This window comes from Eretmochelys imbricata, chromosome 3 (assembly GCF_965152235.1).
Source record: "Eretmochelys imbricata isolate rEreImb1 chromosome 3, rEreImb1.hap1, whole genome shotgun sequence".
Lineage (NCBI taxonomy): Eukaryota > Metazoa > Chordata > Testudines > Cheloniidae > Eretmochelys > Eretmochelys imbricata.
The window spans coordinates 153,873,474-153,898,569 of record NC_135574.1 but is presented as its reverse complement, the minus strand read 5'-3'; the positions used below and the strand labels follow the sequence as shown (position 1 = coordinate 153,898,569).

General features: G+C 41.2%; 2 protein-coding genes across 5 annotated transcripts in view; one reads left to right on the top strand and one right to left on the bottom strand.

Annotated features, from left to right (window-relative positions):
• BABAM2 (BRISC and BRCA1 A complex member 2) overlaps positions 1-22,078 on the bottom strand; it is a 308,321-nt gene extending 286,243 nt beyond the window's left edge. Inside the window, exons 1-2 of one of the 2 annotated variants that reach the window (XM_077813632.1) lie at positions 22,015-22,078; positions 17,870-18,031 (exon numbers count right to left, since the gene is read on the bottom strand). In XM_077813632.1, the coding sequence (XP_077669758.1) occupies positions 17,870-17,997 (128 nt within the window). In that variant the 5' untranslated portion in view covers positions 17,998-18,031; positions 22,015-22,078. Of the gene's footprint in view, positions 1-17,869; positions 18,032-21,954 lie in introns of both variants that reach the window. The other variant, XM_077813631.1, reaches the window with a different exon arrangement.
• Positions 22,079-22,263: 185 nt separating this feature from the next.
• The window catches only part of RBKS (ribokinase), a 114,158-nt gene continuing 111,325 nt past the window's right edge, over positions 22,264-25,096 (top strand). For all 3 annotated transcript variants that reach the window (XM_077813626.1, XM_077813624.1, XM_077813625.1), the window contains exon 1: positions 22,264-22,469. In XM_077813626.1, coding sequence (XP_077669752.1) covers positions 22,408-22,469 — 62 coding nt within the window. In that variant the 5' untranslated portion in view covers positions 22,264-22,407. The remainder of the gene's footprint in view (positions 22,470-25,096) is intronic.

Here is a 25,096-nt window from a genome sequence, read left to right as displayed (position 1 = left end):
TGACAGGCTGAAGGAGGTGCTCTCTGGGTCAGTAATGGTGGTGCAGGTTGGCAGGGGCACTTGTACTGAGGATAGGGAGAGAGGGGAATAGGTTGGGGGAGCTAATAAGTAACTACCAAGCTTTGTACCTTTTAACACTTTGCTTGTATGTGTTCTTAAAGTGTATGCTCTTCTGGGCAGAGACCATCTCATACTTTGTCCCTGTGCAGTGCTTGACACAATGGGCCCCATTCTGAGTTGGGGCCTCTAGGAGCTATTATTACAAATAAATAGTAATAATAGTTTGTGCAGCAACAGAGAAAAGCTTCACAATTTTGTTCAAGTAATAGATTGTCTTCTTAAACACTTTATAAAAGCTGATCTCATTACTTTGTAAGAGAGACATTTATGACTTGGGATGTGCCTGTAACTGTATTTAATACACATGTACAAAGAGGTTAATATACTCCTAACAAGAGTTAAGAGTTAACAACAATTAAAAAAAAAAGAAGCGAAGGAATGAAATTTTAAAAATCACAGATGAAGAGGGAAATTTTAAGGGAATGGCTAAATTATATGTTCGAAGGGGCTGAAGTTAGATGGAAAATTCCAGACTTGACCTGATTTATTTAGCATCATCACATAGGGTTCATTTTCTGCAAATTCAGATGGGGATAAAGTTGTAAAAAGGAACTCATGGGGAGGACCTTCCATGGGTATGAAGGAGTTGAATTGCTACTTAGGTCAATTTTATCCTTCCACACTAGAAGGATTTTTGCTTGCGAGCAAAATTAAATAAAAATTCTTGTGACATATTTTCTCAATTACTGTTCTCTTTACCATGTATTTATTCATTACGGGGTAATACCAATCACACATGCACTGCTCTTTACAAATATGATTTCTGCTCTTTACAAATGTGAACTCCAATTCTGAGAAAATCAACAGACCATGAATATTACCACTTATACATTATTCTCAAAAAGAGGAGTATTCAGTATGAAATTATAGTTTACCACCTGCAGTTTCAGATCCTCTTAATGATGTTCATGGACAGAACTGATTCAAACAGAAAGTTCCAGAGCTACGCTATCATAAATGCAATTTTCATTAGACAGTAAGCATTGTTTCCAGAATTCCATGTAGTAGTCAAAAATCTCACCAACTTCTCTATTAAAAGCACAGACTACATTTCAAACTAGGTTTTTCGTTTACTGAAAATGTATCACTGGGACCAAGAGAGCAGCTAATGTTAGAAAATACAACATAACTAAGACTGCATACAGGTTTATGTAAAACATTTTTCTTAAACTACTTAACTAATTCATTGTTAAAGGAGTTCCTTCAAAATACTAAAGCCTTTGTTTTTTAAACTCATACTTTCCCTTCCCGTCTAGTTCCCAACTTTTCCAATTCTGTTTTTGATGCATATGTTGAAACTAATTTATGTCTTGCACCCCCAAATGCTCCATTTGTTAATCTTGGGGGAACTCAAACAAACAGCTCGTGAATACAATCAAACCATGCCCAGCTTGAATTTACCAATTCATTAGGACCTCCAGAAGCTTCAAAAGACGTGTCTGAAATCTTGCAAGCCCCTTTGGGATTGGGCTAAAGCTTTTAAAGTGCCCTCATTCAATCTTGGGGTACACTGAAATGAACTCTGGGATAATCCTAACGTCCCAAACAAACATCTGATTGCTGACACCACAAAAGAACTTCCAAGCTTGAAACCTACCCTGGAAACAATGGCCCACATTGAACTGTTTCAGAACATTACATGGCAGATGCTGTCATCTCTTACACCTCTGGAAGATGAGAGATAATGCACAATGTGACTATGGACATCAGCTGCAAATTATGGATCATATTGTAAATCAGTGCCCGCTTCTATCATTTGCTGGTGGCATCTCAGACTTACACCAAGCCACTTCCAAAGCTATTCACTGGCTCACTAATCAAGATTTGGTTAATTAAATGTTGCTAATCACCTCTCTTGCCATACGAAAAAGAAGAAATGAACCCTTTGTCAGAACTGCTTAGGAATCCAATACTTTGGATCCGAGAGCTAGACTGAGTGGAAAGCACCAAAGGTATGTTTTGGAATTTGAGGCTATGCCTTAGCCCTATCCTTTGACCGTCAAGATCTTCAATGGTGTACCTCTGCTCTACTTACCGTACTTTCACAGTGTGTCCATAATGGACACTACAAGTACAAGCTGCTTTAGGAACGAGGGCAAAAGAGCTAGGTGGGAGGCCAATGACAAAAACTTTAATAATTCCTAGCTCTTGAACTATCACTGTCATGGTGAATAGGCCCCCGAGTGCCATTAAAAATGGACTCAAAATTATTTTTAAAAAACCCATTATTTAGGGTATCCAGTAGCATTGTCCACACTAAGCATTCAAAAATCATGATACTGTTTTTAAAATAACAAGATTTAAAAAAAATACTTTTGGGGGATGTTATATGCCTTTTGATTTCTGGGCCTTTATGGTGAACTTGGTTCACATTTTCATTTGCAACCATGAGGAATAGAAACTTAAATTATTTTTAACGAAAGCTGAGATTCACCATAATCACCTGCCTTCAGGAATACGGTTTTAATAACGACACCAAATATCATGAGATTTGAGATAAAAATCACAAGAATTGGTGACCCTGCATTTTGAGGTGGTAATAAGAATTTATGGGTTCAGTACCTAGTGTGTGGGTTGTGGGGACATGAAGATGGAGTTATAATTGAGAGTACGTAACAATAATTTAAGGATTAAAAAAATTAAAGAAATGTTGTAATTATTCCAGAGCAGGCATTACAAACCCAGAGGTAGGAAAAACCCAGATTTCCCCCTAAGTTTAGAGTTAGGAGATAAGCACATTATTTTAGCAGCAACATCTAGCTAATCAGCAGTGAAACGGTTAATGTTGATATTTAATCACCTCTGATTTCAGGTTGTTTGCAAACTAAAGACAACACTAGCAGTTAAGCTTTTCAAGGTTTCTTTACAACCATAAGGAATAGCGACATTTGCAGAAACACATGTTGCACCAGTTTAACTTGAATTGGTTTTAAAACTGATTTAGTGAAACCAATTCAAACCCTTTATCAATATCTTTGGTTTACAAGTGACTAATTTTGGTTTACTTTAAACCTGTTCCTAATTGGCTTAAGTTAAAACAATGTAAACCAGGTTTATGTCAAATTAAGAGTGTTCATGCAGGTTTTTGCACTGGTTTAACTAAACAGATTTTTAAATCATACCTTTAGACAAACTGGTGCAACTCTACATATAGACAGGCTTTATTTAAAATAAAATAAAAAAAAAAAAAAACCACCACACAGGCCTTATCTACACTAGAAAAACTGCACCAGTTTAGCAAAGTAAATTTTTAAATCAATCTAGTTAATCCATTGCTAACCCCTAATTAAGACATGCTCAAATCTATTTAACCTTTTGGTTTAAGTTATCAACACAAGCTAAAATCTTTTCAGCAAGAGCTCAACCTGGTAGAGAGTGCCCACATTAAGATTTTGCAGCAGTTTAACTGGATTGATATAAAATTGATTTAATTAATCCAGTACAACTTTTTTTTAACACAGACCAGCCCTTAGATTCTGGAATGCAATTTTGTATAAAAGGGTGAATTTGACAGTGAATTTCACAGCCACATGAAGTACATGGGCCACTGACAATTACATATAAAATTGTCAGCCTCCTCACAAATTTAAGGCATTTTTGACTAATCATAAGTCATGGTTATTTGAATTTCCAGAGGAGGCCAGGAGAGCTTTTAGGCACTCTTGCCAGGACATGATGGGAAACAGCATCTGAGAACAGACTGCACTCTAGCCAGGAATAGTCCTTCTCCCTTCTTCTATATCAATAAAACATTGAAAAAGAAACAACCATGAAGTGTTGTATTTATCCAAGTGTATTTATCATAAACAAGGCCACATTTGAGCAAAGGCTCAGTAGAGAACACGATTCAAAAATCTCTGTGCATCAATGCCTTCATCCTAGCAGGAACACAGCACTCATATGGGACTAGCCCAAATCTAGTTCCTTTCCAAAGCAACCATGCTTGAATCTTGATGTGTTTGGGGTGGAAGGGAATATGGTAAACTTAACAATGAAACAGTAGAAGTTAAATTGCCAACACAGGCAAATGGAAGGCACAATGCCACTGGTGATGTTAATTATTAGATGATGCCTCAACAAAGGTTATGCCAGTGCTTCACAGATCCTAAATGCTGAGGTTTATTTGAGAGACTGACCACAGGAATACAATAAGAGGACAAGGAGAAGTGCGTGTCAGTGGCACTGGAACTGGGGGTGGGGGGGCAAAGTGCCACGGCCCTCCCACTTTTTGCCGGGGCGGGCCCTGTCCCCTTCCCCTCCTCTCCTCGACCAGGCCAGTATGGAGCCCAGGCAGTTGTGGGAGCCGCGCGAGCAGACCCTCCACCTGCCCGTGATGGGGGTGGGATGGGGGAGGCTGAGAGCACCTCCCGGCCTGTGTCCCTGCCCCCCTGGGCTTCCCGCCCAGCCCGGAGCACGTGGATGTGGACGATCCATGACTCTGCACTGGCTCACCACAGCTGCCTGTGCAGCTCTCCCTGACCCAGCTCCGTCAGGAGGCGTGGGAGCTCAGAGCCGCAGCCCAGCCATAGTAAGAGCCACACAGGCAGCTGTTGGGAGCCGCAGACCCTCCACCTGCCCTGGGTGGGGAGCCCGGGGGCAGGAACACGGGCTGGGGGCTGCTTGGGGCCCCCACACTGCGGTCAGGTGGAGGGTCTGCCGTGGCTTCCCACAGCTGCCCGCGCAGCTCTTACCATGGCCGGGCTGCAGCTCCAAGACCCCCACACCAGCTGGAGTCAGGTCGGTGAGAATGAAGCGGGCAGCTATGGGGAACCGGGGTCCCTTCATCTGCCCTAGGCAGGGAGCCCGGGGGCAGGGCCACGGGCAGGGGGATGCCAAGCCGGAGCAGGGCCAGGGATCCCCCTCTCCAGGTAGGGGAGCGGGATCCCTGGCCCTGCTCCGGCTTGGCCGGGGGCAGGGCCTCCGGGGGAGAGAGGGCGGGGCCTCGGGGGGCAGGGGCCCCCAGCCCCCTCACTTTTGGGAAGGCTCCAGTGCCCCTGGTGTGTGTGCGAGGGGGGAGAAATCAAAGCTGGAAACTGTTATCAAGGATTACTAGGAGTTATTATTATAAAGGTGAGTGTGAATGTTCCTGAGTGAACTCATCCACCAAACCATAAAGCACTGACCATGAAGTGCAGTGGAGCAGGTAAATTGACTGCAGTGTCTGCAAGGCACAGCAGTAGCTGCCTTAAAGGCTTAAAATGTAAGCGCTCTGGGAATTCCTATATGGTCTCCTGTAGCAGTAGTTCTCAACCAGAGGCACACAGAGGTCTCTAGGGGGTACATCAACTCATCTAGATATTTGCCTAGTTTTTACAACAGACTCCATAAAAAGCACTAGCAAGTCAGTATAAAAAAAATTCATACAATGACTCGCTTATACTGCTGTATATACTATACACTGAAATGTATATATTTATATTCCAATTGATCTATTTTATAATCATATGGTAAACAATATGCTGCAACACTTTTGTATCTTTATGTCTGATTTTGTAAGCAAGCAGTTTTTAAGTGAGGTAAAACTTGGGGGTACACAAGACAAATCAGACTTCTGAAAGGGGTAGTCTGGAAAGGTTGAGAGCCACTGTCCTGTAGGATGCACATAACCAAGAGTAGGGATAAAATCCTGGCCCCATTGAAAATAATGGATGTTTTGCTATTCATTTCAATACGGCCTAGGAATCCACAGAAATAGGTATCTTGAGAAAAAATAATATTTTAAAGAAACAAGTTTTTATATTTTTAATAGAGTTTCTATTTACAGTTTCATGATACTCAGATTTCCCCAACTTCCTCCATGTTTTGATCAACTGTATTTCACTAGGATACCTTTGTCGTCTCAGTAATAACTAATATATCTGATCTTAACAGCAGTCCCAATATAACTCCTGAACCTCTTTGATGTAGCTGTTTTTCTTTTGTAATCATCACCTAATCTTCTCAGTTGTCTGCCTCCAACACATCAACTTCCTTCTGGCCAAAAATGAACAGTAAACAACGTTCTCTTTAACAAGTGCCTTTTTTGTTCTTTGGATTAGCTAGAAGGCTTACTAAGATTAGTAATGTCTCAAAGACCAAATGCAATAGCTTCGATAAAGTGTAGCAAGTATCCAACCAGAAGCTATAAAAATCCTATTTGCTTATGAACCTAGTTCTCCCTTATGGCAGCATATTGCCCTGGTACTCCGTCACTAGGTCAGGTCCATTTTTAGAGGGACAATTAAGATACACATTGAACTGTAAATAGCAGCCTCAGGTCTCTTGCTTCCGCAGAGCAGAAAAATCAAACACGTTGCAGAGATAACAGGTTTGGCCACCAATGATAAAATGACAGTTGCTTGCTATAAGTGACTTTCCTGGTAGCCTATAATATCAAGGTAGTACTCAAAGTAGTCTATGTCCTCACATCATAGCCAGAAGAAGAGTACTAGGATTATGGTTATCCAAGGGAGCAGAGAGAGTTTGAAAGGGATAGCACTACTAGCAGATCTTTAGGCATTTTTTTCCAGTATCAGTGGAAATCACATGCTGAATAACAAGACTGACTTTGTTGTTGTAGCTGTGTTGGTCCCAGGATATTAGAGAGACAAGGTAAGTGAGGTGACATCTTTTATTGGACCAACTTCTATTGGTGAGAGTGACAGGCTTTTGAGCTTCCACAGAGCTGAAGAAGAGCTCTGTGGTCTAATAAAAGATATTACCTCACACTCCTCCCTCTCTAAGACTTTCTTTGGAAGATTTGTGTGCTGATTTATACAACGTTGAAAGCACTCCAAAAAAAAAAGGCCTATGAAGAGTGTTTGTTTCCCACTGTGCCAGAACAGCACCGTGCCTCATTGGCAAACTAGGAAACTCTTTTAAACCAATTTGTTCAAATACTATTAAATCTCAAACATGACTGTCCTATAAGAAAACATAGTTGTCCAAATTTGCTTCTTACCAGACTTTGTTGTTTTCAGAAATTAAGGACTTGATTCTGCCTCCCTCACTGACACTTACTAGCACCTTACTATTCAAATAGTCTTTACTTTAGTTGGGTGTAATGTAAGGATTGCAGAATCAGGCCCTAAATGGTACTGTACATATTCATAGATTTCAAAGACAGAAGGGACCACTGTGATCATCTAGTCTGACCAACTGTATAACCAAGGCCATAGAACTTCCCCAAAATAATTGAGAGTATAATTTTTAGAAAAACATCCAATTCTGATTTAAAAATTATCAGTGATGCAGAATCCACCATGACCCTTGGTAAATTGTTCCAGTGGTCAATTACTCTCATGTAAAAAATTATGACTTATTTCCAGTCTGAATTTGTCTAGCTTCTACTTCCAGCAGCTGGATCACGTTATACCTTTCTCTGCTAGACTGAAGAGCTTATTATCAAATATTTGTTCCCCACATAGGTATTTATAGGCAGTAATCAAGTCACCCCTTAAACTTCTTTGTTAAGCTAAATAAGACTGAGTTCTTTGAGTCTATTACTAAAAAACATGTTTTCTAATCCTTTAATCATTCTCGGGACTCTTCTCTGCACCCTCTCCAATTTATCAACATCATTCTTGAATTGTGGACACCAGAACTGGGCACAGTTTTCTAGCAGCGTTCACACCACAGCCAAATACAGAGATAAAATAACCTCTCTAACCGTACTTAAGATTCCACCTGCTTACGAATCCAGTTCATGCACATGAATGTCAGCCCTTCAGGGTCAAACTGCTGATCTCATCTCACCTGCACTTAAAACTCCAAAATGCAGCTATTGACTAATCTGTCTGATCTGAGACTGAAAATAAAAGCCAGCCTCCCTTGCCTCTGTTCCATTGTAAAACACCACAAAACGGCCATTTAATCCCATATCTGAGTTGCAGGAAAACACATAATTTAGCCACATGCATCATGGAATATGATGGGCTGACAAGAGCTAGATGAGGAATTTAGCAAAACAGCTGTCCTTCTACGTAAATCCATTTCTTCTCCACCCAGTGCTGTTTACAAGGAAATTGGGGCAGAAGAACAGCTTTCTTTTTCTGTCTCTGGTCAGATATACCAATCAGTTAAAAATCTTTGGGGCACTGACCAGGTCCGGAACTTGTACAGCAAATATTTAATTGCATTTGTTAAAATAAGTAATTGAATATCACTTGTCCATATCAGATATTTAGTTGCACCAGGCTTTTGACTACTATGGTTTTCATAGCATCCTTAACAGCCACCTTTGCACAGAAAGGAAGCCTTTTATGACAGGAGCTTTTTCTGCACAGTGCTGCCCTATGAAGAGAAAAAGGAGGGCAGTTTTGACAATAGGAAGCTCCCAGCAGAAATCTCTAGTACATTAATAAAAAGTCTGGTTTTCAAAAAAGGTTGAATGGGTCAACCAGGTATGGACAACTAAAATAAATAAAAAGCCTTCTCCCTATAACAATCAGGAAGAAGTACATTTAGCACAGAGGAGGGAAAACTACAGCCCACCGTCCTGACCGGCCCTTGAGCTCCCCCTGGCCCCTCCCCTGCTGTCCCCCACCCCCACAGCCACGCCGCCATGTGAGCAGCGTGGCTTGTGCCCACCCACCTCCCAGGCTTTCCAATAAGCCAGTCCTGCCACTCTGGGAGACATTGTAAGGGGGCGGGAAGCGGGAGGGTTGGATAAGGGGCAGGAGGTCCCAGGGGGTAGTCAGGGGACATGGGCCAGTTTGATAGGTGTGGGAGTACCGAGGGGCCGGTCAGGAGCTGGGGGGGTGGATAGGGGTTGGGTTTCTGGGGGTGGGGGCAGTTAGGGGCGGGAGATCCCGGGAGGGGACGGTGAGGGGACAAGGAGCAGGGGGTGTTGGATGGATCAGGGATTCTGACGGGGGGCAGTCAGGGGGCAGGAAGTGGGAGAGGGCAGATGGGGGAGGGGGCCAGGCTGTTTGGGGAGGCACAGTCTTCCCTACCCAGCCCTTCATACAGTTTCACAACCCACATGTGGCCCTTGGGCCAAAAAGTTTGTCCACCCTTGATTTAGCAGATAGATTTAGTGCTATATCATGTCAAAATTTCTTCAACCAGACTACATCAGGCACCTCACAAATAGCTTCCCCCCATTGTTATTGAAGTGTACACCTGGCTGAAACAATATTCAGCGTTTGTGAGGTCAGACAGGAGGAAGTCTCTGACTTTACCAAACTAAAGATATTAACATAAAAACATACAAGACAAAGTTTAAGTTGAATTGAGAAAGAGAGAAGTAAGTGGTCTTTCATGAAGCTGTTAAACCACAGACCCCAGGCTAACACAGCCATGGCAGTTACTAACCGTAATTCATTTCAATGTTCTAATTTTCTTTTTAAATCTTATAAATACTTATCTCTTTATCTACTCACCCCATTTAGGCAGGCAAACAAATGCTGCCCCATTTAGGCAGGCAAACAAATGCTCTTTTTTCTTTCAAAGTTATTACTTGCATCACATATATACATTCTACAGGAATGGCCAAACTTCCTGTCCCTCTGGGCCACATACGATAATCTTCAGAAGTTCAAGAGCCGCAAGACATGGGCAACCTTTATACATGCATTTTTTAAAATATTAAATATTACTGTAACACTGCTAATTACTGCTAGAGCTAAGGGCGTTGTGGGTCTCCATCCTGGTTGTAAGTCTATGGAAAACTGGTTGATACGTTGTCAAGGTGGTAAGGAGGAGCTCGGTCAGATGTTGATTTGTAAGGACTGCACAATGTTTTGATTTTACAAACTTCATCAAAGAGCACAGCAATTCACAACAGTATGTTGTGCCAATAACTGAAATGAGTCGCACACTAGTCTTCTTGAGTTGAGGATACTTCGTTCCTGGAACTTGCTTCCAGAATTCAATTGTAGACTGTGATTTATGCATCATCTTTAGAGCCTGGTTTTCGTGGAGTTCCAATAGCTCCTTCTCTACAGTAGATGTTTCTGTAACCACAGTTTTGGGAATCAGACAGCCATCATTGATCACATCAACCATGAAAGGGTTTACAAGAAAGGTAAAGCAGAATCTCAGCTTCTGCAAGTCTTCAAACCTGGCCTGAAAGTCATTAAACATTCCTTGTAATTTACCTCTGTGTTCCTCGACTTTGTGATCTTCTTCTTTGATTTCAGGGAATGTGTTTACCCTACTCTTGAGATGGGGAAAGTGGTGGCAGTCTCTTGACACTATGTGTCTTTGCAAAAGCTTTAATTTGTTTTGGAAACCGAAGACTGTCTGAGTAAGGTCAGAAATAATCTTATCCTTCCCTGGGAGTGCCAAGTTGAGAGTTTTCAGTTGCTGCATAATATCAGTGAAAAACATCAGATCCTGCATCCATTGGTCATCTTTCAGTTGTGGATAGGACTTTTCCTTTTCTTCAAGGCAAGCACTGATAGGTTCCAACAGTTCCACAAACCTATTTAAGACATTGCTGGTTGATAACCACCTCACAATACAGTAGAAAGAGACATTGTTAGGTTTGTCTTCAAGATTCAGCCTTTCAATTACATTTTTGAACTGTCGATAAATCTTCCCATTCGAGCGGATGAAATTGACAGTTTCTAGGACTATTTTTGTAACATTTTTATACTTGAAGTATCTGCTTATGACATGTTCACAATGGATGATGCAATGAACAGGGAGAAACTCCAGAAATTTGGGATCACTTTTCAAGAGTCCAATAAAGCCTACTTTTTTTCCCCACAGTACATCAGCATTTGTCAATGCTTTGTCAAGTGCATTCTTTATGTCAACACCGTGGGTTGTTTCTTTTAGCAGCAAGTCCAACATTTATTCTTTCACAATTACATCCGTGGAAACATAACGAACAAATATCGCTAGTTGTGGTTTATCTTGAATATCTGTGGACTCAACGACAGCTAGGCTGAATGCTAGAGAATTCTTTAAATCATTTTGCTGGTTGCTTGCAATATCGGCATTGATCTAGGAGATCCGCCTCTCTGTAGTGTGGGGCGAAATTTGAATTTGCTGTATTAGTCATTGAAGTTTCGTGTTACTCGGATCTAAAACTGCAACCACTTCTGCAATATTCTTCTTAACAAATTCTCCATCACAATATGGATGTTTAGCACAAGCGATATTCCATGCCATAACAAAACTAGCTTCAGTCATTATGTCAGCTTCCTTACTGAATGCAGAAAGTGGTGTCTGTTGAGGCATAATTTTATGTGATTAGCTTGTTTTTCCTTAATTCTGATCCAGGATGGTACTTAGACGAAAAGTCATTGTGAGTCGTTTCATAGTGATGTTTCAAGTTGCTTGCTTTATAGTGAGAGAGTGACGCATTGCAAATTAGGCACAGGGGTTTGCCACCTTTATTAGTGAATGCAAAATCTTCCTCCCATTCTGGCTGAAAACTTCAGTTTTCTTCTTCATACTTGCGTTTCTTACAGTTTGAGGATGTCATTGTCATCCACGAAATTAGCATAGGGTTAACACTTAAATCTAAAACTATTCAAATGCGACTTATGAACAGTACACACAGCCTGTAGTGTGCAGCTTGCAAGGAGATCATAGCACAGGAAGTCTGCACTGCACCACAGTGATGCAATTTCCTGTTAAAATAAGCATGTGCAGCTGAAGTCAGAGCCTAGGCGCCACCTGCAGGGCTGAAGCCCCAGCACCAGCTCGCCTCCTGCTGCAGGGCTGAAGCCATGAGCACTGCCTCGCTGTCTCCTGTAGGGCTGAAGTCCCAATCATCAGTGCCCCCTCCTCGGCAGTGCTGAAGCCTCGAGCTCCAGCTCACCCCGCTATGGGATGAAACCCTGAGCCTCCATGCCCCCCTGACGGGGCTGAAGCTGCGAGTGCCAGCTCACCACCCCCCATGGGACTGAAACCCCAAGCAATTTTTCATAATAGTATCTGTCCATCAACAAAAGCTATCAGGCCTGTCAGACTTTATCCTAAACTAATCAAATACATGTTAAAAAAATTATTGTGAACGATGAAATGCAATTTTTCTCCAGTACTTGAAGCAGAACCTCTCACTTCAACTCATACAATGCCAGGAGATTAAAGCGTTAAGGGAAACACTATTGCAATAAGGGAGTCCTTATTTCAATATTTCACAGTACATTCGAAAATGATATACTGAAAAACTTTAAAATGTAAATGTGCCTTTACATTAAAAAGGGAAATGCTCATATGAAAAAGGAATTGCCAAAACACATCGCAGTCTGTTTGCTAAACACAGAAAATAAAGTAACACTGTCGGTCAGGAATCAGGGCAATAAATTCATGAACATCCTACTAAAGCTCTGTATGGAACTTGCATGTTGCCAGCATCTGCCCCAGAAAGTACATCATTATTTTTTACCACTGCCGTATATACATTCTTATTTAGGAATTTAAATGATTGTAAAGAAAGCCTGATGTCAGAGATCCAGGGATCAATGAGAGATTTGCCAAGTGGAAACATCAAAATACCAAAACTGATTACTATCAAGGGATTACAAAAGGAGAATTTTCCATTGAATCTCATCGCAGGAAACACAAAATAGACTGTATATGTATAGCATCCATATTTTATTGATATGATTATGTAGCACCTAGAAGAAAATTATACAAGAACTCAAACCTAGTCCAAATAGTTCTGCTCTTAAAACTCTGCCTGGCCCAAGACTTCTAACTAACCAAAACAAATACAATAATAAAAATATTGACTAAATAAAAAAGCCTTGTAGTATGATCTGAAGCTCACCAACCTTGGACTCTGATGTACAGTCAAGGAAAACAGGTTCCACAGGCAAAGACTCTCTACTGAGAATGTCCTTCCATCAACCTCAGAAACACAAATGCTTGAGGTCAAAGACCTCAACTGTTGTAATATGAGAGAGGAAAGACAGCAGCCTCTTAAATAACTGCATCCCAGCAACACATAAGGCTCTAAAGAGAGGCTTTCATATGGAAGACCATTCCATTTGTACATCAATCTGGTTGATAAGTGACTTTCCCCATTCACATTCTCTGCTCTACTTAAATATTGAACTCAATGAAAAATGCCTTCAGCCACACCTCATTGTTCTGTCGTTAGATTTTAAAACACAGCAAGGTTAGGAAGTCGTCAGCACATGGAAGAAAGACCTCCAAAGAATTCAGTGCTGCAGGATGTGATGTTGATATACCAGGAGGCACTCTGGTCCGGGTCAGTATCGAACTGATAATCCATCGAAGTGTGAAGTGTGTTGATTCATTCAAACACTTTTTGAAGAGTAGGGCTTTTATTAATACTCTAGAGATGCCTGATAGTGTCTTTTTAACACCATAACTGATGCTGTTGAAAGTGACATCTTTCAGATGTGTTACAGTATGTCACTTTCAACAGCCTATTTTTGTTCACTGAGGAGTCCATGGCACTTTTCACAAGGACAAGGATGAGAGTACAAAATTCTGATTTGGGTAAGAATACACTTCCTACCTAAATTCTTCCTGCTTTTTCTTTTGGAATACAATATTATTTCTCTCTTCTTGTTATGCAGTGTTTCTGAGCACTGCTAAATAATTGCCACAATCCACTCCAAAGATGTCTGCATTTCAACAAAGTGGTCCCTATAGGGCTGATTCCTGAAGGCCCTACTCACATAAGTAAAAGTATTAGGCTCATGCTAAAGATTGTATGTCTCTACATTTGTAACACACTTTGCATTATGCAACTGCAAGAAATTATTATAAAAACACATATACATACAAGGACTGCAGAAAAAAATGAGGGATTTCCTTACCATGACACTCTCCTCCCACACTCCCAAGCAGCACGAATTAACATACCATTACCATTTTATCTGCTGAATCATATTGCTTAGCTGCACATCAGTTCTTCGGGGGGGGAGGGATAGCTCAGTGGTTTGAGCATTGGCTTGTTAAACCCAGCATTGTGAGTTCAATCCTTGAGGGGGCCATTTAGGGATCTGTGGCAAAATGGGGGATTGGTCCTGCTTTGAGCAGGGGGTTGGACTAGATGACCTCCTGGTCCCTTCCAGACCTGAGATTCTATGATATTTTCTATTAAGTTTGCAAAACATGGAGAAACCTTAACTCTACCACAAACCTAGACAGTAAATTTGGAAAAGTAAATGGTAAATATGTTCGTTACTGAAAACATCTAGCACATGGTTTGACTTCAAAATAGCACAATGATTAAAAACACTTTTTAATCTTGTTGATCATTTAAAACTCAAAATTGATTGAAATGATATGATAGAAACTTAGAGCTTGATCCAGCGCCTTTCAAGTCAATGGGAATTTTTCCACTGACTTGCATGGAAGGAGGAACCCACAGTTCCAAAATGCTGATGAAAATCTCAATTAGTTTTACAACTATCCCATAACTTGCAATAAAAATATGCAATGTCTTGTAAATGCTACAAGTATTCAAAACTCTACCACTGTGACCTAATGCAGAACATTGTTAACCCTAATTTATAAAAACCTATAACATAAGAACTGGATGGCTAGTAAAAAGATAAGAATTCATTCACATTTTGGTCATGTGCAATCCACAGATTTTAGATAAACATCCGACTACCCAAGCAGATCCCTGAAACACCGTGGAAGAGGTGCCTGCAAACTTATATTAACTATACTCACAGTTACTGAAATGGCCACTTGTCAAAATGTTAGGGTCACAGAACTTTTATTTTCGGTTGCATGTTTTGATGTTCTTTTAATATTGTCAATCTATGCAGAATGTTTTTTATGATTATTACAAATTCTTACGTGCCCTGTAATAAACAAACCCATGGCAGTGCTTTGGCAGAGACATCATGTTCCCACAGCTTTGTTCATATTCCCACAAAGTTATGATCTCTCTTTTTTTAAATTTAACTTTTGATTTTTGAAATTACAACATTTACAGGAAAACTAGAAATGTTTACTGCACAGAGACTTCAAAAATTTCTGTTCAGTCAGTCATTTCCAAACATTCAAGCATCAGGTTCAAATGCCTCTTCCTCATTTTCAACACTCGCTTTAACTTTAGGCCTGATCCAGCACCAGTGAAATCACAAAATGGAAATTTTGTTACTGACTTCAGAGGGTGCAAAAGCAGGGTCCTTGTCCCCATCTACAGCTCTTCTTTCCTTTTCCTCCTATTCGTGCCCAGTCCTCCCTCCTAATGGCTCCTTTTGTTCATGCCACCACCTACACTTGGAACAGCCTCCCGTTTCCTCTAGGCACTGAGTGTTCTCCCTCTCCTCCTCCATATCCTTCTACTTTTACAAAATCTTCAAACTTTCATCTCATCACTCAAGATGCCTCCATGCCATTTTGTACTTGTAACTGTATCCCATTATATCTCTTGTTAGATCATAAGGAAAGAACTCACCAGGAATTTGTTTGTTCTACATTTCTGAAGTGCCTTGCAAACTCCCACAGTGCTCTATTGATAACATATTATTATACCCCATAAGTAAACTATGACAAAATCAGCAACCTTGCTGAAAGCCCACAAGCTTTACGTATATTAAAAACATTTGCAGCTCACATACTTGAGAAGCAAGAGGAATTATTAGGTGTAATTAACATCCCTAAACAGCTAATGCAATAGCTATTAAATCCTGATGTTTTGGAAAAAACTGGTAGCATGGAAAAAGTAGGGCTAATAGAGATTTTTCAAGTAAAACACAGAATCTTGAATTAATACAATTCAGTCTGAGCAAGAACCCACATACAAGTTTGAATATGAGGAACAACCATATCAAGTATCAAGACACAGCTGGGCCCTGGAACAAGAAAATATTAGGACATAAATACTAGACCTTGTATATGGCAACCTAGACTCATTCATCATGCAGTGGGACATAGGCCCTCTCTTTGGGGCTACTTCTTTCAAGTCCTAGATTCCTGTGCATATACACTAGGTACTGTGCATAACTATACAATATAAAAAATCCTACCTAAAAGAAGAAACTCACCTAAAAGAACATTTAGAGAAATGAAGAATGAAAAAAAGCATATTTTTTAGAAAAAAGACAATATCTAAAAAAAAAAATCAGCCAGAAAAAACACATCTTAGTATTATGCTGCACACAGAATGTATCTTGCAAAAACAAGATAAACCGTTTTGTGTTTTGTGTACATGTTGGATCATATTGAAGAAGTTCTGTATTAAAATCACAAATGAGTTTGATTCCTCATAGTTTAAATTCCAGGGTATTACTAATTAAGAGGTCTCTTGGTTTTTGGTACTGTTTCTCTCCCTCTATGAGTGAAACTTGCAAGCTGCTAATTGCGTTAGTATATTCTAAGACAGAGTCTGTTCTCAAAGCAATTCACAGAGAGAGAGACTCAAAGCAATACTCTGTAACAACAGAAACAGCACCCAGAGACTCCCCGCCCTTTTGTTGTATTAACAATTGTGATTAAAATAGAGACAGAGGATGTATGTGGATGGATGCTTGGTGTGGATAATAACTGAATGATCAGGGAGGTGCCAGCCTAAGAATCCAGTGTCCATCGGCTGAAGAAGGCGCAAGTGGAAATAACCAGAGGACCCCTGGAGGGCAGACTGGAATCCACCCAACAGCCTCAAGAATGGGAGAACCAAAGAACAAGATAACATCTGGCAGCACGGAGCCGTCAGAAACGTTCCATCTGCTGATTGATTCAGCAACAGCATGATGAAGCAATTCCCATAGACTGGCATAGGAAGAAATTCCTATAAAAACGGACTCTAGAAAGTGAGAACTTTGGGGTCTGATTGTGGAAACCAACTTCCAGGAGCATCAGATGAGCATCTGACAAGGCCCTGCTCCCTCCTCATGTCCAGGCCACCTGGCCAGTGGCTTGGCATGAGCAACTCTAAGGCTGGTAACTATGATAACAACCTTGCAGAACGCGTGCGCGTGTGTGTATAAATATGAGATTGAATGGAATGTTATAGCTATAACTAACTGCTTACTATAATAACAACCTTGCAGAACCTGTGTGTGTGCGTGTGTGTGTGAATGAATGTGTGAATAAATATGAGATTGAATGGAATATTATAACTAACTGCTTACTATGATTCTTTCTGTATTCACAATAAATGTGGTATTTTGCCTTTTTCCCTTTAATAAGATCCTGCTGGTTTTTATTTTATTGGTATAACATACACCTTTCCCTCATTCCCCTTTGCCTAATGTCAACTGTTGTGTAAGTCATGTTTAACCTAGGTTGTAAACTCCTTTGGGCAGAGATTGCATCTTTTCTATCTCAGTAAAATGCCATGTACACCTCTAGAGTTTCCCAAGTACACATAATAATAAAAATTACAAACAGATATGAATCTAGTAATTTAGTAAACCCCACACAAATGGATGGCCCTGCTGATAATTGGCACATATGAATGTATCTTACTGACCTCTTGAGAGAAATTAGACTGGAAGGAAGAGCTATTCCTCCTCCCTTACAGCATGGAGATGTCATATTCGTTGCCAGAAGCAAGGCTATTCAAGTTTATCTTAACCTAGAGCATTCAATATCCAGGTTAAAGTGAGAAAGCAAGCAAATGACAAACTCTTCACAGCTCTGGGTTTACTGCGTAAGGATCATATTATCAAGATGAAAATGTTTTACAAAGAAAGCCATTGCCAATAGCACAACAGATAAAGTCACAAATACTAGAGAATGGTAGTGCAGGACAAAAGAAATCTAGTTAATCTCTCTGCTCCAGATAAATTAAAATGCATACTAACACAGTAAAATCAGCACTCTAAATAAAGACATATGGCCTTCTTCTCAAATACATTATTCAAATACTTACCCTGATTTCAGGTCTGTAATTCTTAGACAGTTAGTAGCATCCAATCCTACTTTTCCATTTCTGACCACATTGGAAATGAAAGGAGAGAGTGCTGGTGAAATTCTGTTCAAGGCAACTTCAGGAGACATTTTAACGTGTCCTTCTTTTCTGCTGTACGGAGCTCTGCATGGGAAAAATCAAGAAATTACCTGGTGCAAATTCCCATGCAATGTAAGTAACTCAAAGGAAGGACTGGGATAGCAAAGGTTTTTTTTAAAAAAAGCAATAAATTTGATGTGTTAGGTAACTATTATTTTAACACAGCGATGAACTCAAACGTTCAGGAATGTTCCGTAATTATAAACAGACTGAAGTACATACAGGTTTATAAGAGATATAAGCACAGTATAATAAGGCAGTTCTCTCCTCCTAACTCAATAATAATGGGCAAGTGGTCAGATCAGGAAGGCTACTCATTGAATCTAAACAAAAAAATGGAACCTTTCCTGGTCCTCTGCTTTTACTAGAGATCCAATCCCTATGAGTAAGCAAAATCAACTGAAATGGACCAGTCTGACTCCTAAAAACATAGCAATGCTTACAGCCCTTACAAATTAAAAATCCATAAGTGACAAATCCTGGCCCCACTGAATTCAATGAGAATTTTGTTAGTAACTTCAATGGGATCGGATTTGGCCCCCTAGATATATCTTCACATGTAATTTCTAATGAGCCCAAAACATCAGAAAATAGATTAATTTCACTACTACGGCTGGTACAACCAGAACTGACATCACTTTTGCAATTCTATTTCTTCACTAAATACCTGTTTGGAAAGACTTTACTGAACATATCAGATTTACTTATTAGTAACAAATAATATAATGCTTATCATCCAAAGATCTCATTGCACTTTTACAAAGGTATCACTATTCCCATTTTAAAGATGGGGAAACTGAAGCGCAAAGACATAAGGGTAAAATTTTCAGAAGTGCCTATGTGACTTGGGTGCCTAGGTTCAATTAAAAATCAGTGGGACTTAGGTGCTTTTGAAAATTTAACCTTGAATGATTTACTCAAGATCATGCAGAGTCACTGGCACAGCTGGGATTAGAACCCAAATTCTGTATTCTGATTCTAGACCATAGCTTTTTATATGTTTGAAAAGGTCAACTGATGCTCTATTTACCTTCTTACTGCAATACAGCCTTCAGTTACTCTGGACAATATCTACACCCTCTATCTACAACCCAGTAGAGTTCACATATACAAAATCATCTCCAGAAACCAAATACACACAGAATAAGCCTAAAATCTGGGGGATTTGAAATTTCACCCTTCTCTCGACTTTCATTTATGCTATTTTTCCTTCTCTTGTCTTCTCTTCCTTCTCTTCCTGATCGTTGTAACTGCTGTTACTATGATATCTTTCTTCCAGAGAACAAGACAAAGACAACAATAATGCTGTGTATGGACTGTGGCTATTATCAAGTGTTCCATAAAGAGAATAATTAGTTCTCTGCAGTAAAACCTTCACAATATGATGTTTTTCTCTTGTTTTAACATTCACCAATTTTAATGAAATCCCAATTCCAAGCATTAGCAGGCGACTAATGGCTAATTCCTACAAAATTGATAACTCCCTGTAATTGATAGCAGTGTTAAGCATCTGATTTAAAAAATTAGCTTTCATGAAAGTAATTCACATGAAAATATAAATCTTCAAGAAACAGAGCCTAAATTAGCTTTTTAAAACATTCTATTAAAGCAAAAGCCTAGCACTTTATGGCAACCAAGAGACAATTACATTAGTGTCTATCTTACATAATTATCTCAACTGAAAATCATAAGGTTGCCAGTATACTACTGTTCATGGCATTTCCAGAAGGCACAGCAACAAATATCTGTGACTGTGTTCAGCTCAGCATGGACGGCTTGTCATGGACTACGTCCCCATAGCCTCTTTGAAAGACACATAGGAACACCCAGATGTAAGTGTTGTGGAAGATAGTAGTTTTCACCCATTTCCTGTATAATGGGGGGGAGAGGGGTGACCCTTTCACCTTTCTGCATAAAAAAGAAAGTGAGTTCAGTTTTCACTTTGTATTATCTGGGTGATCTTTTTTCTGATTCAACATAATCTTCAGTCACTTGAAGCTGAACCTTGCAGGATCAGGCCCTTTATCTTTGATTCACAAAACACAAGGATATTGTCAGAATAAAGGGCTAACAGCGCCTACTCATTCTCCTCATCCATCTCTGATTATGTGGTACAGCACATCATTTATTTTAGACCCATATTTACTTCTACACTACATAAGTGAATTATTGCTCTCTTTATCAATTTCACACAACACTTAAAGAGATACTATCAACTAAATTTAAAAATAACATTCAAGTTTAGTAAACAGAGGTTTTACAAAATACACTATGTTTACAATCCGTCAGAATTTTTTAATTTTAATTCACATAGAAATGTTTTCCCCCAATTTAATCCTCTTCTCAGTACTGGAAACAAAACACAACAGTACTGAGTTTACCAAAAGTGAAATGAAAGTGACCAGAGAGCAAAAATGATGAGTCAAGTATCACTACCTAAAACAAAATACTTGAAAAAAGAAAACAAAAAGCACAAATGAAGAAAAGTAAATTGATTTCTTTTAGTCCTTTCAGTTTTAATAATCTGTTACTAGTAACACAGGTAAAACTAACATATGCTTTTTTACTCTTAATAATGACCCACTAGATCTGAGAAAATTATGAGTGGGAACTGCATCAGGCAGCATGAGGGATCCGAATATAGGCTATGCCCTTCCCTTCAACCTGGATGGCACCATTATGGATATTACATAAATTAATCCATATGAAAGCAGCAAAGAATATACTGGAGGAAACAATTCTAAACTAGCAGAGAAAATGGATTTGAAATTACTTAAAGGATCCTTTCCATCTAATCCCTGATTCTATAATTTCCACCAAACTTTCCTTTGCTCTTTGTGGTAAAGTCCCTCATTCCAAGGATCTTTTACAACACACATTTTAAAGTTTACATTGTCCCACAATGGGGTCTTCTGATAAGCAATATGGTACAGACCACTATGTTACCTCTCCCCCCTTTCTTTTACAAGATCTGCAGGAGAAAACACTATACCAGGGCTTCTTAAATAAGAGTTGCATCTGTTGAAAGCCTGAGGATGATACTAACAAACATAAAATGGGGCACTGGCAGGTTGGTGATGCCCTTAACTTTAACATAGGCGTGGGGACTGTAGAGATAACAAGTCTTCAACATTCAATGCTCCATCCTGATCCGAGACAAAACCACTAGAATCAGGATGTTGCTTCACAGACTCCTATTTTAATAGAGCACTGTAGCAGCAATCTGTTTTCTTATTAGGATGGATGCTGGAACCTGTCACTTACACAAGGGGCAAATCAGCAATCTAATAGAATTGCTTTGAGCAAGGCTGCAGATTAGAGTGTAAACTCTTTGAGGCAGGGACTATCTTTTCGCTCAGTGTTTGTACAGCACCTAGCGCAGGGGGGTTCTGGTAAATGTCTGGGTCTCCTAGGTGCCATTGCAATACACATAACAACAAGACCAGGCACCTCTTCACGCTCAAGTGTTGAATATGGAGACTCATCACCACCAGCAGCAGCTGGGATCAGGCTGGTGTGTTGCCTATTGAGACCTGTTGTCACCACAGGCCACACCTGAGATTAGACCAGTGCACCCCACGCTCGGAACCACTGCAGTCCAGTGGTGAACCTATTCCACGCTGGGTGGGACTCCTCGCACCACCGCTCTGGGGAGAGGCCTTGTAGCAGGATCCCTCGTGCCAACGGTGGGGAGAGGCACCCACTATGTTGGGACCCCTCGTGCACCCACGTTGGGTGGGGGATGGGGGGAGCATAACCCACAGCAGGGCCCGTCACGGTGCATGGGGCAGCCCCTCCCCTAGACCCCCCTCCATGTCTACGCCACGCCCCCCAGGGCGAGAGAGACCCGGCAGGAGACCCACCCAATTACCCCGTTCCCCACCCCTACCCCAGCCTGCTGGGGGCGCTGCTCCCTCTGGCCCCTCCCTAGCGCTATCTCCAGGTACCTCCAGTCACTACGGGGCAGTAGAAAAAGCCTTAGCATCGGCCGCGGGCACGCGCCTTACCCCGGCACCCCTCTCGCCTACGGGCGCGCCCCCTGCCGAAGGCGTGCGCGCTCCCGGCTCGCAGTTACCGGGAGAGCGTGGGGGGAGCGTGTCAACGTAACTGTAGGGGACCCCGCACCTGCCTGAATGAATGTCCCCGTCTCCCAGGAGCGGGGGCCGCAGCCGAGAAGGAGAGGAGAGAGTGGAGGGGGTGACCCATAGGGCGGGGAAGGAGAGAGGCAATGGAGCGGGCTCGGCAATCAGGCATTTGAGGGGAGCAGCCCTGGGCTGGCCGAAGGACCCCCCCCTCCCCCGTTGGCAACCAGCGAAGCTCCCGAAGCGGCTGCCCAGGCAGCGGGGGGGTCAAAGTTCACAGGACGGAGACCCGGCCGCTGACCCTGCGCCTCTCGGGCGATGGCCGCTGCTGGCCCGACTGAGGTGGTGGTGGTGGGATCCTGCATGACCGACCTGGTCAGGTTAGTACGTGGAGTCGCTCGCTGGTGTGGTGACGAGCGAGCGCCCCTCGGTGCCGGTGCCTCAGCCCCACCCCCATCCTGGGCAGCACCACCCCGCCCCCATTGCCCGGAGGAGGTGGGGGCTAGGCTGAGGCACAGAGAGCGGGAGGGTCACACGGTGAGTCAGAGTCTGCAAGAGAACCCAGGGGTCCTGGCTCCAAACCACAGATCACACCGGGCTGGGAAAATCCTCTTGCCCCATGAGCCTGTGCTAATAAAGCCAGTGTCAGGTTTCCCACCTGCTGTGGGTGGATGAATGGGGAGGAACAGGCTGGGTGTCATCAGCAGATCAGCACTGGGCTGCCAGTCAGAAGGGAGGGTGGATGGAGGGGATGAATGGGACTGAAGCAAAGACCTGCTTCGGGTGTAGAGGGAAAGGAGAAGAGGTATGAGCAGAACAATGTAACTGAGCTGCCAGTCAGAGGGTTGGTCCGAGCTGATGTCAGCCGTACCAGTAATGCTTTGAGAGAAGCGTGTAGACCCAGGGAGAAGTGCACTGAGAGGAATGCCTGAGGCTGAACCTCAGTTTGAATGCATTGTCTGCTAGCGCTTTGATCAGCCGTTTGTGGTAACTTGACGACAGGGACATTGAGTCTGGGGTTTCCAGCTGTACTCAGGCTGTTCTAAGTTCTCTTTGCCAGAAGGGCAAATTATATTTTTCACTCAGACCATAGTAGTCTGTGAACCCTTTCTTAGATCCAGGCAAATCTACCAGAAGGACAGTTTGATTTGATCTTAAGAAAGTAAATAAAGCATGCAAACAAATCTTCAGCTAGTTCAAAGGTGATTTTCTCTACCACATAGGCAAGTGACAGTTTAATATGCTAACTCCCCCCCCGCCCCCCCCCCCACACACGCGCCCCTCAAACCAACCCATCAACCTATATCAGCATGGGATAATACTGAAGTTCCTGGTCAAGAAAGTATAAAGTACATGGCTCAGAAGAATATGGAAGGTGAGAAACATAGACACAGACACCCATTCCAGAATTCATGAAAAACTGTCCATGGGTTTTGTGTCAGGAAGATTAAGTGTTTTGTGTAATTTGTAGAAAGCATCAGAAGCTTTCTGAGAAAGAGTCCTCTTATAAGCAGGGGTAAGACCTTTTAGAATTGATCCCTATGTGTACGTGAATGCTCCAACGGAGATTTAAAAGTCCTAAAAAAGAAAATGTGGCCTTTTATCCATGAAAAGTTCCTGTTACTAGTTTGTTCTGTAAAATGCAATACGAGGAGATGCAAAAGTTTGTCACATATATAGCACAACTGTCACAATTGTTAAATGCAGTTACAGTCTTAGGCCCTGTCCTGATTGGAAAAAAGAGTGTGTGTTTCAACTGTGTTAGTTTAATGTGATTAAAGCTTGGCCCTTGTTAAAACACATAGGATAACACATTTGAAGTCATGTTAGCTGGACCTTTTATAGCTGATGGATTAAAACATATTAGCCTGCACATTAATAGGCGTTGGAGGGCTTTTCACTTGTGTTAAACTAACTTGATTTAACTAATATGATTGGGAAAACCTATCCATTTTGCTCTTCAGTACACCGGGCCTTTGGCCTTATGTGTAAAGTAGTGTTTTTAAAAAAAAAAATGTGGAAGGTTGCAATAAAGTTAGCTCAGTTGAGCTAGCTTAACTTGCTTGAAACTCCACTTAAACTGTGTCTACATTGATGGCAAGTGGGGTTTTCAGTTGAGTTTGTAAGCCAACTTAATGAAAAAGCACCCCTTTTCTAAGTCTAGAGAGGTCTTTGCGATTTTGAAATGCTCTACATTTGCAGGCCAAAAACTACTTTAATCTTGTATCAAATTACGCTAATACTCATGATGAGGAAGACTTTATATGGGCAAAGTCTCTGAGGGAGGTGTCTCAGAAGTGCATACAGAAAGCTAGATGTATTACTGTGCTTGCTGATGGATCCAGTGATGAATTTGTATCTGAGCTAAATCAGCATGCATCAGATTTGTGGAAGATGGGAAACCTTGTACTCTCTTTGCTGGTGTACCATCTGGAAATAAAAACAGAATCAGGGAAACCTGGTATTATCATGTGGGGAATAATAGCTTTGTGAGAGTTGTGAATATCAAATCAAAACCTATTAGATCTTGTGTAAACAGGGAAATGAACGGGAATTGCTATTCTGAAATATTTAATCTGGAATACTATTCCTAATTAATTCCCCATTTGGATGATGTTATTCTGTATTAATAGTAATAGTATTCCTGATTAAATTCACAACCTATTTTATTCTAGAATAATTTTCTACATAGACATGCCCTCAGTTTGAATTTAGATAGCAAAATTTGTATATAATGTGCTGGTCATGTTTAGACAAGATGCTCTTGTTGTGGTTGATGCCATGCAAAGCAGCAACCTGTGCTTTATATTCTGGATCTTCTATGTAAAAAAATCCTATCTTGAAAAATTTGAGTTTGTGTTGAAAGACATTTAAGTCTCTTGTGGCACCTTGGAGACTAACACATTTATTTGAGCATAAGCTTTGGTGAGCTACAGCTTACTTCCACTGAATGCATCCGATGAAGTGAGCTGTAGCTCACTAAAGCTTATGCTCAAATAAATTTGTT